The following is a 16,192-nucleotide window of genomic DNA, read 5'->3' on the forward strand; positions in this document are numbered from 1 at the left end:
CTGAGATTTAATTGTACAGAACAAACCACTGCCAGCCAGGTATATGTCAGGTGGCAGAGTGGGATCATGGGACAGTAAACTGAGGAGGAAACAGATGAAGAGTCTGGGGCTCTCCCTCTGCAACCCACCCTGGAAACTGAGTTCCCAAAGTTTTGGCAGTTCATAATTGCTAACAAATAACCTACCCACCATCAGCAGAAGTGTATCTGCAGAGTAACAATGCACTCTGGACTATTTACTCCACTGTCTCAAGTAACTGAGCTCTGTTCAGTGACTCTGAGGGCTTTGACCCTGTTCAAGATCCATGTAGATAAAAATGCGATGCAACATAATGCAACTTGCTGCTTCATCAGCTTGCTAAAAACAAACACACACGCAAAGAAACCAACTCCGGCCAGTTTTGCATTAAAATGTATGCAAGTATTCAAAGGAGAACTGCTATGGTTTACCTGAGTTTAGAAGATCCATCAGACAAACATGATTACAGCCCACTATTGCCATTAGTGAGTCAGATACAAAGGAATATTACTAACTTTCATATCTGGCTACCTTTGAAAACTCAGTCTAAATAGTCACAAGGTATTCCAGCATTAAGAGCTTGCTATTCCATTTGCTTGCAGGCAGCTGAATGCTGGGAGCTGACCTTTAAAGAAAACAACCCAACAGCATGACAGTTCTTACAACAAAATTAGCCCGTGTCTTGCTAATAGGCATCACTGATGCTCAGTGAGCCATGAGCTAGGTGTGCACAGCTCTAAGATAGGTGTATGCAATAAGTTCTATTCTAGATTTGATTATATCTAGGCAATGTAGCTTCGGCAAGATCCTATTTCAAGTCATAATTGCAACATGCCATGGTTCCTTTTTAATGCCTTGCAGCAACAGCAGATAAACTATGCCTGTGGGATGCAAGTAAAACAATAACAATCCTAACATTATTGAAAGCTATATATTTGGACAGGAGAAAATAATCAGTCATCCATATTCTACACAAAATTGAATTATTTGAAATGTATAAATGGGAGAAAATTGATATGAAACCTCCAGTAAAGAATTGGCAGTGACTTAAAAATGCTTATTAACTGAATCTGAAAAAACACCCCTGGCAGCTAAACAAGGGTGGTAATTCCTCACTGAACTGGGTACCTCTCCCACTCAAACAGGGGATGCTCATTGCTTCTCAGTATCTTTGAAATGTTTGGCATTATGAAGCTAATGGGACTGGCTAAATGAGAAGCATTCAAAGGGCATAACTAAGTGGCACAATTCCAAAACAGCAATTAAAAGGCGGAATGCTTGAAAAAGAACAATAAAAGAGGTTAATTAGTATCAGGGCCTGGCAATCTGCACAGGAAATACTGTAATTCCATAATGTGCTCTCCTTTCATCTGTCCCTCTGTATCATGACCATGTTTATAATCTAGCATTCCTTCACATATAACATTTGCAAGAAAATTGAAGAAGAACTTGTAGTGCTACTTGTAATTGAAGCAGGAGCCTGGATAAACCCATGGGAAACAAAGTAAAACAGATAGAGAAAAGAGAACCCAAACTTCATCCCTTTTGACAAGTATATTCATTGGTAGGAGGGCATGGAGATGCTCAAGAGTTAAGAAAAGAAATTAGAAATCTTAAATTTCTCCCTGAGGCAGTATCTACCGGTTTTCTAAAGGAAGACTCTTGCATGGTCATTGAGAAGCTAATATAGAAGGTATCTTTTTAGCAGAAGGCAGGTTACAACATTTCAGCAAGGAACGGCCAAAAGAGAATGAGAGCAAAGATGTTAAGGCCACAGGATGCCACAAGAAGGAGCAGAAGGAGGGGCTGGACTATCTGCTAGGCTAAATCAAGAACTGCTTCAACACTTTTACTGCATCTGACCTGCAGCATGCAACAACTGGCAAAAATGCTCCTGGATTTGAAGGGAAATCTCGCTAAAGTCTGTCTAGGCTGGGCCATCCATCCTGCAGGCAGCTTGCCCTGAGGCTTGCTATTTTGAGGTATCAGAGAGGCTACTTATCATCAATATTATAATAAATTCCAATGCAGAGAAAGCCACCATCTCAAAGGTTGATGTGGTCCCCAGCTCCTCTCTGTACCCCTCAAAACAGCCAAAACAACCACTCTGAAAGAAAAAATACGAGCCAAAGCCCAGGAGAGAGCCACCTTCCACTGTAACATTTTGAAGGTAAAATGAACTGATGTACTTCAGGGGTGGAGGAAAATAACTAAAAGAAACAACTATCCAGGAATAGAAGAGAGAGGACGAAATATACTGTAATTTAACTGAGCAAAATGTATGAAGTGAGAGGCTTAGGTCAAGGCAGAAAACAGCGAGAAGCCCTGCACAGCACTGACAACATCCTTTTGTTCTGAAGTCATAAATGTGTATCAGCCTCTCAGACATATGGGCAGTTGTGTATTTATCCTGTTTATTTTACTGCTCCTGTGCATCCTGCCTTGCCATCTGTTGGTACGAATTTGGATGCTGAACCGTAAGTCTGTGACATAATAAATACCAGTAAACAGAAATTGAAAATGAAGATAAGCACAAAGTAATGTTTGGAAGCAGGACCAGTTTTTCAGTTTGGAAGTATGATTTATTTCCCGAGATGAGTCTTGGCTCAGAAAACAAGGACCAGCAGGAAAAGGTCCAATTGAAGGGACAGATCTACAATTCGTCCTCTTACATTGGCTTCATATTGGCATAACTCCACCACCTTCCTAGAAAGCATTTAAATTTATGTAGGTGGAGAATCAGACCTAATCCTGTTCCTCAAGGAACACATGCTGAAACACAAAATATTGCATGTATAAAACATAAGTTGCACGCAAAATGCTTCAAACCCAGTTAATGTTCCTGCACCTTCCCTGAGCTGGGCAGCCCTATTGCCGTGTCCCAGTTTCTTTGCATCTTCTTTTCCCTTTTATTACTAGTATGAGAGGAAAGTGGGTGGGAAGGAAGCACAGTTCTCCCTTCTACTCAGGGGCAGAAAGAGGAAGTAAATGGCCCCAAATAAGGCAAGAAACCTAGCTAAGCCCAGATCCACAAGCCCATCCATCCTCCTACTCCCTCACCATTCCCAGTTTGGGGATATAGAAATTACTGCTCAGCTCTTTGACACACAAACCACACAGACACCAACTAAATACCTGGGTGCTGAGCGGTATTAATAACAGACTTCATATTACACTCAGTACCTAAGTGCTCTTACCTTCCCGAAAGAGAAAAAATGAGATGAAAGCACTGGCCTCCCCACCTCATATTCTTTCTTTTGTTTGTCTGTAAAGATACACAGTGGTACAGAACAGAGATATAGGATATATTCCCCTTCCCCTCAGCTTTTTAAGGTGATTCATGTGTTTGCACTTGGCAAGACTGACCAAAGCTACAGGTCAACCACAGCACAATCTGGGCTGAAGTAACTCAGAGTGACCCAGGCAATGGGACAGGATTCACCAGGGAAATAATGACTGTGTTGAAATTTTACAGGAGCAAAAAATATACATATTTGCCTGTTTTATCAGTTCACACTGGTGAGGGTTAGCAGAGCTGCCAGAAAGCAGGGCAAGCCCTGATGAGGCACAATGGCCATGAGCTCCTGCCAGTATCTAAGAAGAGTAATAAAGCCCATGGCAGAAGGTCAGTTAAAGGTAATGGCTGTTGGAAGAAGCCCAAAGACTACATTACATTACATTGCAAAGGTTCCCCATGAACCCCAAAATGACTTACTATGGCTCAGGCAGATATTACCACAAATGCCATCTGTCAACCACCTACAATATGCAGTATAATTATACAGAATAAAAACATAACTATAGCACAACACAGCAGCAGGTATTCCGTTTGTACAACCCAACGCCTCCCTGACCCTTCACAAAACATTTCTGAAACCTAGGTAGGATTATTCTCCACATTACATCTTGCACAGATGAAGAAACTTTACAGCTAGATTACAAATGTGCTCTCATTGGTTTACAGCCTTCGGGGAGTATCGCTAATGCACAGAAAGTCTTCAGGTTCTAAGTTTTGCACTGGGATATCTGACATGCCGAAAGCCACGAAGAACAAACCAAAACCTTCGTGTAGCCTGATAGCTCCCTACTGGCTATATAGTAGATCAAGTTCAAGAAAGCAAATTAATTCATTAAAGCAACATATATTCAGTCAATTAGCTTCAGATCCCTGTTTCACAGAGCATCTCAGGAAGAATGGATGTTTTGTTATATCAATACAGTCATCTGAGAACCTCTGTAGCAAATGTTCAAAGAGGTGCATTTAGGAGATCTGTGCTTTTTTTGTTCAAGAACAGATAAAGCCTCAGCCCATCTTCTGCTGACAGTTCCTCCAGCACAAAATTCCTTAGTATTTTAAAATGTTATCCTATGGACAGTGTTTTAAAGGGGTTAACTTTGCACCCCTAAAGATTGCTCCAAATTCAGACACTCTCTCTCTAGCAAATGGAATGCTCTTTCAAAAACTCAACCTAAAAAGGCTGTCAAAAATCACTCCATCAATTGCTGGCAAAACTGCAATGCTTCAAACACTGCTTCAAAGGTGACGTTAGAGCTCTAAGAATTCCTTTTAAAAACAGTGAGCAAAGCACAGGCAATCTTTCAACAGCACGTGTTTTACCAAGGAAACGGAGAAGGTATGAGTAGGATGTACGGAAAGACAGAATGAAAACATGGGCTGAATCTCAGAAAAGTCTCTTTCTAACATGTTTATATTTGTTTTGAAAGATTCGTGGATGCAAATTCACTCTTCAGGACCTATAATACATGTAAAAAATACATACAGATTGTTCTAGAAATAGGCTACAGCATACACAGGGTAAGTTTTTCAATGCATATACACCCACTTGTGCATTCTCCATTTGCAGCTACTTTCTTTCATAATGAAAGACTCACATGCCTACAAAGACTGAGAAGACCAACCAACCACCTCTAAATATGCCTGTGGATATACCCTCCAAGTCAGGTCATGTCTGATGTTAAAGTGATACAACATTTACTCTTTGACAAATAAAACTTTGGCAATTACACGTGAATATAAAGTCTGCATTGTGCTTAGTTCATTACAAACAGCAGTGGTGCTAGGACTTCATAACTTTGCTGTGAGAATACTAAAGAATATTCGTTCTGTTTGGAAAAGCCATGAATTTGCAGTATTGATGGGCAGCAGCCTTCCTTTATTTGCTTGCCTCAAACATTTGTATAAGCATTTTTATTTTGTTTTCCAGAGTATCCATGGAAGCAGCGCATGCGTGTGCTGCAGTTCCCACATCCGTGCGCATTCATCCAAGCTGGAAGACTCGCAAATAATTGTGCAAATGTGCATTTGTGCAAGTTTTCAAGTCATAAATGATTTACTTGCTTCTTCCTCCCGATTATAAATGTTCCAATCACCCAGTCAGGAAGGACATGAGGATTAAATAACCAGTTGCACCACTTGAAAAGTAAATGGCAAACAGGGAATACTAAAAGCAGGAGACACAATGGCTTCAAAGAGATTCATATGCTGAAGTGTTTAATAAAATACTCTTTGAATAAATTTAAATTTAAATTACAAGTACATTACTTGATTTGGTATCTTGATGTCACGAGCACAGCTCCCTGTTGTGAGCTGTCCTATTAACTTCAGCACGATTGTCCACCAAGATAAGCAGTTTCAGTGGATAAAGTGGTGTTTTTTAAATCTTTTTATTTCTTCTAGGCAAATATTTAACAGCACATCCTCCTTGTAAGACTGTGCAAGGCTTACATAGTCTTGCTGCACATTTACCATAGGAATAGGGGCTGCTGGAAAATTATGGTGGTTTAAGCTCCCTTTCATGGGTTAGCTTAACCACAAAAAGATTATTCATAAAATACACAGCACCATAGCACAAGTGTGTACACAGGCCAGAACAGCAGCCATTGAAATGGAGCTTCTATTATTAACTTGTGGGTTGGGATGGAGATTTCAGGTGTGGACAGCCGCATGGGACTTCATCAGAAACTTCTTACTCCAGCGACAGCTTAACTGTAGCTGTCAAAACTGCAGTTATCACAGATGCCGTGTCCCCAGAAAACCAGAAACCGGCTTTGCCAGGGAGCCCCTGGGCCATTTTACTGCAGAAGCTCAGACGAATCGCATCCACTTCTGCTATGCTCACGTTCACACAGTTATTTTAAACGGTTTCCTACTTAAGGCAATTACCTTGGATCAAAATCTTAAAACTCCATGCAGAAATACTGCTATTATTTAAAATCCACTCAATGAGCCTCCTACCTCCACCTCTGACAAACACACTAAGAGAACAAAATTGGGATTATATAGGCAAGAGCTTGACTGATATATCATTAATGCTACTTCTTGAGTGACTAAGCTCCATAGTAGTATCGCCTACTAGTACTGAAACATGATTTCATCCCCAAGACAACTGCAGCTCCAAACAAAGATAATAGGCTGGATCCCTAAACTGTTTCTCTCCAGTTATCATTATGATGTTGATTTGCTGTAAAATGTTGTCTCAAAGAAGAAAACCAGGAAAACATCGAGGAACACCTAACAATTTGATTAGAAGATTATTCTTTTCCATTGTGTTTCAACAATTCTGTTTAAAATCTTGAAACTGGGAATAGAGGTAATTGTTCAAAACCCAGCTTAGAGGTTGTTTTATGGATATAGTTGAGAAACATATCAATGGAAAATTTCAATTGACCTGAATTTACTTGGTGAAATGCTTTATTCATGTCAAAAGCAACTTGGGAGGCCATTGAAGGTATTTTCAGCTTTGCACATTGGTGTCTTTGATTTGTCTTTCGAGATGAGTCAGCTGGTGCTTAAAACCATTAAAAGAAATTAAGCTGTTTTTTATAATTATTAGTTCAAAACACAGAAAGAGTTCTAAAAACAGGTTTGAGGCCAGACCTTTTCATCACATACAAAAATCTATACCTGAAATTATCTCCTTGCTGTGCATCTCCTCAGAGTTGCAGCTGTGATGCTGATTTTATTAAAGACCCATCCACTCTGAACGAGTGATGCTCTGAAGCAGTCAAGGGGGTGTTGTTTCAAACCAGCTTCTAGTTTTATTATTTTATGGAACAAAGGAACCTTTCCACGTGGAAATCAAAGTCCCACGATCTGATTTAAAACATGAATAATGTAACGCGTCTATAGATTTTATCTTACAAAGGCAGAACATACCGAAAATGTAGGAGAGAATATCTGTGAACAGATGACAGCTTTCTCAAATTGTCCATTCTTAGCACATATTTGACAACTTTAAAATTTGTAACTTTGTAATTGCATTATGAGCATTTGAATTTTGAGCAGAACAGCTCAACTGCCGGTGGATAGATGGGGCCCGTGAAATGCTTTTTTCTCCCCTGAGTTGATGAGGATTCGAGGTTCACTTGCACACAACTGCTGTGTGTAATTTTCCAGCAAACACCCTTGGAAATAAAACATGCCCAGGAAGGTAGAGGCACTGCCCCAGGGATGCAATGGGACCACAGACCAGCCAGCGTTACCGGCACTGGTTGCAATGCTGCCCATTTCCCTGACTTCTTTCTTTTGAATAAAGTTTTGACTTAAGCTAAAATCAAGGCAAAAATTCCAGCAGTTTCAGTCAAAGCTGCACTTCATTTCTATGAATGAGATTCCTGGAAGACCATACAGAGATCCTGACTTCGGGAAACCCAGGGATTTCTCCTGAAGATGACAGCCTAGCAGAGCAACTCCCATAAGATGCAAAAAAACCCTTACTTTCCATGGAAAAGGAATACTGAAGACACTAGAACAAGCTCAGAGAAGATGACAAGATTTGGTTCAAGCAGAAGATGCTCAGCATCTCTCAAGAAAACTCAGGAGCTCTCAGATGCAAGCTCTTATTTTCCAGGTGTCACGATAGCCCACGCTGAGAGTTAGATTTCCTTTAGGAGTCATAAAGCCAAGCATTATTATTACCCATAAATCTTTACATTTCAATAATGCTTTTTCTCTTTATTGTCTAAAAATATTTTCTTGTCCTACAGCTATTCTACATATGCATCCTATCACTAGGTAGCAAAGCTGGCAGTTTAAGAGGAAAATTACATTACACTATAGCCTTTAATTGTTAGGAAAAGGAGAAGATGAGAACAGACGTGAGGATGAGGTGCTTCTACCACACCACAGCCTTTCCTGGGGAGAAAAACCACCTCTGAACACAGCTGCTAGACTGAACTATAGCTGGGCTCATCTGGGCTGAGCTGTCAGTCAGAATAAACCACAAAACCAGGCTTATAAAGTTCATGTGTGCTAAGTTGTGCTGATGGAATTGGGCGCACTGCAGCCGCTATGCCAAGCGCATTACTGTGGGAAGAAAGACTCCGGCGTACCCTCTACCCCCATGAGCCACAGAGCAGCTCAGCAAAAGTCAACAGCTTTCCTTCACTCTCTCCCTTTCATCCAGCATCACCGAGGCTCTGGAAGATGTTCACACAGAGGAAACAGACCCAGTAGGTGCGGGGGTTCAGAGCCTCGTGGCCCTGGTCCCACTGCCAGCGCCAGCCCACAGCATGTGTCCCTTTCCGTGGGACGTGCCTATTTCTCACAGTCAGAGCTCCGTGCACATGGCTGACAGATGTTTTTTCCCATCTGGGCTTCCCGATCTGCTGTGCCAAACCCTCGGAACACCCATGTGTTTCTTTGTCCCAGCAGTTACGCGCCGCACCTTCGCTACAACTCCATTTTCAGAAAGGAAGCCCCATGTTTGGCCTCTGCAGGGAGTGGGGTGTCCTGCTACCCATCTCAGACACTAAAACACATACCCTTCTCTTTGTTAATCTTATTCAGCCTGACCCTTGCGCTGTACTAAGTAACCGCGAGTCCACACCAAAGCACTTGAACAGTAGCAACATCATCTTCAACCAGGTTCTCGGTACGTCTATCTGAGGGTAGACGGGGAGGAACTTGGGTTTCCACTGTCCCGCCCGAGAGCTGTGGCCAAGCCCCAGAGTCCCTGAGGCCAAAACCCTGGAGGGTCCCCGGCCCCGAAGCCTGTAAGGCTCTGATGCACCCCAGAGCCCCAAACCCGCCAGGACTCCCTCAAAGCCCTGCAGCCCCGTGGGGGCCGCGAAGCGAGGTCTCTCCCTTGGGCAGTGCTCCCCCGGGCAGAGCTCCGCATCCCGCCGCCCGGTTCCCATGGCAATCTCGGAGATGCCGGTTGCCACGGTAACGCCATCCTCCTCCTCGGCCGTGTCCGAGGCAGCGGCGCGGCTCCGGCTCTGCCCGGCGGCTCCGGGCGCGCAGCCGGTCCCCCCGGGAAGTTGCTCCCCCCTTAACCCTCGGTACCTTCGAGGCAGCAGATCCTCCAGAGCCCCGAGTGCGTGAGATCGCCCCTCGCCCGCCGCGGCGGCCCCTGCGCCTCGTCCGTCGTGATGTTGGTGCCGTTGCAGATGTGAGCGCTGGAGTAGAGCCAGTAATCGGTGCCGATGGCGATGGCCATGAGGCTGAAGGCGGCGAAGGCTCCCACCGTGGTCAGCAGCATCTGGACGCCACGGTCACACCACACCATGGTGCTTCATAGTCCCCGCACGGGCGCGGGGGGCCGCACGACACCGCCCGGCAGCCGCCGCCGCCGCCCGCGGGAGGCAGCCGAGTCACGGGGCGGGGGGCGGAGGCGGCGGCGGGGGCAGAGCGGGGCGGGGGGGAACCGCTCTCCGCCGCCGCGGGGCCGGGCTCCGCCGCCAGCCGCGCCCCGCCCCGCCCCGGGAGGGTGGGAGCGAGGAAGGGGCCGCCCCGCCGCGGAGCACCGGGAGCGGGGAGATGCGCTCGACCCCGCGGTGCTGGGAGAGCCCCGACCCGCGGCCCCGAGCATCGCTTTGTTGTGCGGACCCGGCGCGCTCTGCCGGCGGCCGGACCGCGGTGCCCCGTCTGAAGTGGGAAGTTGGAAGGGGATGGAGGTGCGAGCGGTGCCGGCTCCGCACCCCGCGCACGGCAGAACGTGCCTGGAGATCAGAAAGGTGCTGCCCAGCTGAGGGTGCAAATTTGCTGGCTGTCGGGTCCGCACATCTGCCCCCGCCCTGGGAATCACAGCACGGATGGTGCCAAAAACAGGGCACAAAGTGCCGCAGTCCCAAGGAGGGTGCCTGGGTTGTGGGGAGCCACGGGCAGAGCAAACGGGTGGGTATGTTAGCCATGATCTCCTCCTGCAGCCCCACGCAGCGCAAGGAGGTGGTAGGCAAGTATTTGGGCTGCTGGTTTCCTCCTGTTTGGAAGGGGATGGAGAGAATTCGGCAATTTTCTATTGGAAAACCAAAGGGAGAAATATCCACACCATTTTTTATCATGTTACTCTGCTTCCCACCCCTGACTCTCATCACTGCGAGTTGACAAGTCTGTCCTGCCTCCACCTCATCCAAGTGACAAGCCAGATGAATGGGAAGCCTTCCTGATCAGCTAATGCATTTGTGTGGAGGGAGCGTGGCAGCACACCAGCTTTATGTATATGAATTAGGGAGTGGGAGGACAAGAGCTACAAACCTCGAGAAATACAGCGCTCTTCCCGAGCAGTGCGTGGATGGCTGCAGGTGCTTGTGTGACTCCGCTGCTCAGCATTCCAACGCAGAGATGCTTTTCAGCTGCTTCTCCTTGCCATAAAAACTGGGAAGGCAAAAAGCAAAATGCAGATTAAAAGCTGGTCTTTATTTCACAGAGACCTCAGCAAATTGCTCAGACGTGAAGCCTGTAAGCACAAAAGAGCTGTATATGAGGTGCTTGGTTTAAGCATGTCAATTATGCTTTTCAGCTGTAGTTTGTAGGGCTATCAGTGCCTTTGCAAAATCACCTTCTAAATGAATGGCTCCATTAGGGATGGAAGAATGAAGTCAGGTAAACTCAAAAGCAGGGCTAAGCCTCGTTCAGAAAAACTGGATCGAGCATTTAAGTTTAATGAGGTTCAACAAACTTCTCCTTTAAAATATATGTTTGTACCTCTGGGCTTTGGGGGTTTGGACAGAGTGGGAAAATGAGATACTGAAACAGCGGGAGAGAAGCTATTTCCATAGCTTCTTAAACCCATCGAGCCTTAATTAATATTATTTATTTGTATTACTGCATTGCCTGAGAGAGCTGCTCCTGGCTGCTTCTCCATAGCAAGTAGCAGGGGAAGGGCTGTCATGGGGCAGGACTCCAACATGGCACAGAAATATCCTTCTCAGGTGCTCCCAGTCCAGGCGTGCAGCAAGAAGCAGGATGAATGGTCTGGTGGGTTCCCAGCAGCCTCTGCCAGCAGAAAACAGACACACTGCTTCCATGGGCTCCAAGCCACCAGCCCTGCAGCAACCCTCCCACGTAGTGCTATTGATTGTGCAAGGTAACAGGACATTCACGGAATTCATTAATACAAATCTCTGCTCCTCATCCTCCCCTTGCATTTTGCAAAGAAAGTGCCTGTTTCTACTGCCTTGTGAGAAGTAACTCAGGTTCCTAAAGGGTTACAGAGCAGCATCCAAGGCAGACAATCATTCTCTGCCCAAGCTGTCTTTTTCAGTTTAGAATTTTTCTCTGTTCTTTTGAAATGCATGAAGCAGATCGTGGGAGAGCTAATATTATATTCCACTACTGAAAGCTGGAGTATTTTACATTGATGTCTGGCTTTAGTGATTTTCTAAGGATTTTGAATTCATTAAATCCAACCATTGAATAATCTCCATTTGTGGTAAAAGGAAGGCAAAAATGCTTGAACTCCTCAGTAGCAAAAAACTCATGTAGTCTTTTCTTAAATGCAAAAGCTATCTGACCTGCTATACGTAGTAGACGTTGGCCATCATGCAACTTTTGATTTGCAGACTTTGCTTATGATACAGCCTTATAACCCACTGTTGAATGCAGCAGAAGAGCAGCCTTGGTGGGGTGTTTTGCACTGCAGTGGCATCCTCTGCCCTCAATCAGAATTAAAGACCCAATTGTTCCAAGCTCAGACCAGAGACAAAAGCTCATGACAATGACAAGAGAAAGCCCCACAGCTTCCCCCTCTGATTAAGCCTCAGAGGACACCATGCAAGAGCAAGTGTCCAAACTCAGCAATACTTTTTACATTGGAGAAACAGAAACTTGAAGCAGAATTGTTTTGATTCCTTGATGTCAACGTTCAAAGCTTTAAATGAAATCCCGTGCCTGATCATTTTATTTCTGAACTAAATAACAGTTACTTTGGAGATGAAACTTGAGCTTTAACCGAATTCAGCAAGAGCTGTCACTAATAAAATCCTGCCCCAGAGACACCACTGATAGCTGAAAAACTCAAGATGTTACCATTTAGCACTACTACTTCTGCTGCCAAGTGTCAAACACATTGAAACACATAGACTAATCTGTTAAAGTCAATTTTTCTTTTTTTAATCTATCATCTAGAAAAAAAGCACGAGAATTTCACCAAGAGAAACTTTCTGGGAGTTGCTCAAGAAAAACTCAAGAGAGTGCTTTCTCAGAATGAAAACAATCACTTCAATTAAATAGCCCTTTTGATACAGATACAGTCTAACCATAGCCAAGCCTGGAACTGATACTTCATCTTCCCTTGTCCTTTCTCAGCTTTTAGCTTCATGCATGTGAGAATGAAGTTTAGCATCTAGGAATGTCCTAAAGCTATAAGAACATCTATATAATTAACTATTATCTCCTGTGGGTCTTAATATCTTTCCTATTGATTTCAATGCTAATATTAGTAAAAAAATCCTTAACAATTAAAATTATAATTATAAAAAATTATAATATAAAATAAAAATAAAAAGTATAATATAAAATTATAATTAAAAATTATCTATGTATGAAGAACAGGAGAAAGGCCTCATACATTTTGTACAGTGTCAGATAATCTCCTTTTATACACAGGGCAATGGTGGGATTCGATTCAAGTCACCAGATCAGCAGCAGAGCTTCACAAGCACAAAGATCTCCAGCCTGAACAAAGAACCTTGCAAGAATATGGGATGTGGCAGGAGGTATCAGGTATGTCACAAGTATATGTAAGAGGAATAATATTGAAGTTGTTCATGGAACTATGCTTTCATACACCTTGGATCAGATCTTGCAGAGCAGTGTGACACCTACTGAACTACGCTAGGAGACCTTTGCAGAGATGGATCCAAACGACTTGCCAAGCTCATAAGTTCTATAGCAAAACAAAGGCTGAATTCACTTCTGAGGGCTGATACAGTACCTGACCTACTGATCCCTTCTATTGTCATTCATCATATGTTGGAATGGCATGGCATCTTTCACCTCTGGGGACCCCACACCCTGTGGGAGGGTCGTCTTCTTCCAGCAAGAAGAAGTCACCATCACATTTCAGAGAGTTAAATCTAAAAAAGGGTGAACTTGAATTTTGTTTGAGGAGTTATGAGGCTGAATTTATTCTTTAGTCCTATAACAGGTCATCTGAAGTCAACATGAATAGTTTCAGGTTGTCCCTGAGAGCTGAGGAAATGGTCATCTTAAAGGAAAAATATTGTCGCTCTCTTGCCACTTGGTGGACAGCAGCTTGGCCTCGATTCTATTATTCCTTTTAATGTATTAAATATTCTTTGGCTTAGTCATGGGAAGCGAAGCAACACAACTGCTTTCTAATAAATAAAATGTGCTCAGAAGCAACTCTGAAGCTTTCCAGATAACCGCATTTGGAGTTTGTCAGGAAGCCAGATGCTGCTATTGGAAAAGTAGCTGCTATGGTTTGTCATCTGAGCCTAGAAATTGATACTCAAGAATGATATGATGAGACAGACTCGATGACAGCAATGCTCTTTCTATAAATAATTTGAAGACAACTTTTTTTCATTAAAAAAAGAAATCTCTTTTGCTAGAGACTTGCACAGCAAACCAGAAAATTAATAAGGATAGGCCTGCTGTGTCTGAATAAGGCCATCACAAACCCACGATATACACAATTTATAGCAGCTCCTCACATATTTTACACTACATAGGCTGCATTTTTCCCATAATACCAATAGTTATGAAGCTCATTATCTTTTTGACAAGGGAGAAATGGAATATTATTCCTTTACTTGCTTGATCATATCAAATGTCAAAGCAAATTATAAATGCTGGTCCTTCAAATACTCATCCCTCCTGGTAAGATATTAAATATCAATAGTGTTCACATTCAGCTACAGGATGAACTAATATTGTACACATCTCCCAGATCTAAAGTTCACTGTGCCTGTTATCTGCTTTCATCTCTCAAGTCCTACCTCTTGTCCATGTCCTAACACTTGGGAAATTCATTGCAGTGGTAAATACCACCTTAAAGATTATCTGAAATATGCATTACCTCTGTAAGCGGTGGTTACCCGTGAGTTTAAAGTGTTAAAAAGGGAGTGGGAGAAAGAATGAGGGGTTAATAGTACTAAGCCTTGATTTTGCATAGTGTTTCAAAGATTTAGAGAGGTAATGTTGTGATGAGATGATACTTGTAGCACAAAAGACCTGCTTTATCTTTCTTTATCTTTATCTTTCTCATAGAGGAGTAACAGATGGGCTGACTGAGAATGCATCCAGACAAGGCACTACTGGAATGAGCTGTGTTCATTCTCAGGGCAGCATCGAGAGGGAAATGCAAATTCTCTGTGGGAATACAGTACAACAATGGGGGAAAAGAGGAAAAAAAAATGCCTGTAGGTTTTCCCATTCCAACCTTTATCAGTCAGTTCTAAGAAACAATTATGCACCTGTAAACAGCCCAGCAACAGGCTATTTGTGCTGTACAGACACACACACATGCAGCTACTCCACGCGGACTTCAGACAGACTAAAGATGAAATAGGGAGCTGGATGTCACTGTGATGGATTGCACTTGAGGGCTCTGAAGCCCACATGTGCTTGTGTGCATCCTGCTGATCACTGCCAGGACTCCTGAGCACCAGCTCCTAACTGCTCCACAAAGCAGCATTAATCTCTCTAATATCCTTTAAAAAACCACCAAAACCCAGAACACAATCCTCTTTCAAACAAATATTCCCTCCCAGACCTAAGGGAGAAGGTGCTGTAGCAGAGCAGCACAGTGATGCTCGCTGAAGTCACATGAAGTGTAAAACGAGGCAACCTGTAGGGGAGCTCATTGCTTCTGAAACATTGCATCACCCACACATCCGGAGGATGGAGGAGAATTACCCACAGCCGGAGAAATGGAAATTGCTTGCTGCACTCCGACTGCACTTTAACCTGAAAAGAAGGGTTTCAATGGGGACGTCTTAGGAAGTGAGTGAGCAAAACAGGTTTTTAGGATAAGTCTTAAATACTTAATCATGATAACTAGCCACACGGAATTTATCTCCTAAGCTGCTAAAGTAAATTCCTCAGATCTGGCTGAATCATTTTGAGCTGATAATGTAGCATTCAAGTAGGAAGGCTGCTGCCCAGTGAAGGGATTTTTCTCATTAGAATTTCAGCTGATTATTCACCAGCAAGTTGGTCTTTTGGGAGCACACCCTGGCAGCTCCCTTGGAAAAGTTTCATAAGCACTCAGTCTGCTAAGGAAGGAAATTGAAAGGTAAAATTAAAGCAAGCCTTTACTTCTGATAGGTCGGTGACAGAACAAGCAGCCAAAACAAGGTTTATCTCATCTTCCCTATGCTCTGGTTCTTTTATTTCTACACAAGAGACCAGGAAATCCTTTTAGATCAGCCTCCTGAGATGGTAAATCCTGAAGTCTCTGGTGCTGAGCCCAAGTCACCAAAAACATGCTCTTGATCACGTTTGTAATGCTTAATGGGTCTGAAGAGTTGGTTTTCCATAGAATCATGCTTGGGAGATGGATCTTGAAGCAGATAATCAAAGCTTTACTGGGAGCCTACTAACTCCACTGAGATTATTTAAACTGAGAAGCTTAAACCTGTTTCTGTTAAGATTTCTCATTTCATTGCTTTTTTCCACTTTCAATGCAACCAGTTTTTCAGACAAAGATCAGCAAGCAAGGGAAGATGGTAGGTGAGAAACAGGGAAACCCAAGGTGGAGATCTGCCAAGAGGAGCAGAACTTTAAACCTACTCCCGATTCATAAGCTGGTTTTAGGTGGAATAAATGCTGGAAGTGTCCATGCACCTCTTCCTTATTTAGCAACTGTACATGGAATGGCAGCAACCCCTTTCCACAGACTATTATATGATAGCAGCAATGATGAGGAGAGTAAGAAAAGCTGTGGTAGTAACATCAAAACATCCT

General features: G+C 43.6%; 1 protein-coding gene across 1 annotated transcript in view; it reads right to left on the reverse strand.

Moving 5' to 3' along the window:
• Positions 1-9,548, reverse strand: part of CACNG4 (calcium voltage-gated channel auxiliary subunit gamma 4) — a gene marked incomplete at its 5' end in the record, with an annotated part of 39,889 nt that extends 30,341 nt beyond the window's left edge. The window contains one exon of the mRNA XM_080629579.1: positions 9,326-9,548. Within this exon, the coding sequence (XP_080485705.1) occupies positions 9,326-9,548 (223 nt within the window). The remainder of the gene's footprint in view (positions 1-9,325) is intronic.
• Between the last annotated feature and the right edge of the window lie 6,644 nt (positions 9,549-16,192).

The sequence above is a fragment of the Psittacula echo genome (genome assembly GCF_963264785.1).
Source record: "Psittacula echo genome assembly, chromosome: 14".
Lineage (NCBI taxonomy): Eukaryota > Metazoa > Chordata > Aves > Psittaciformes > Psittacidae > Psittacula > Psittacula echo.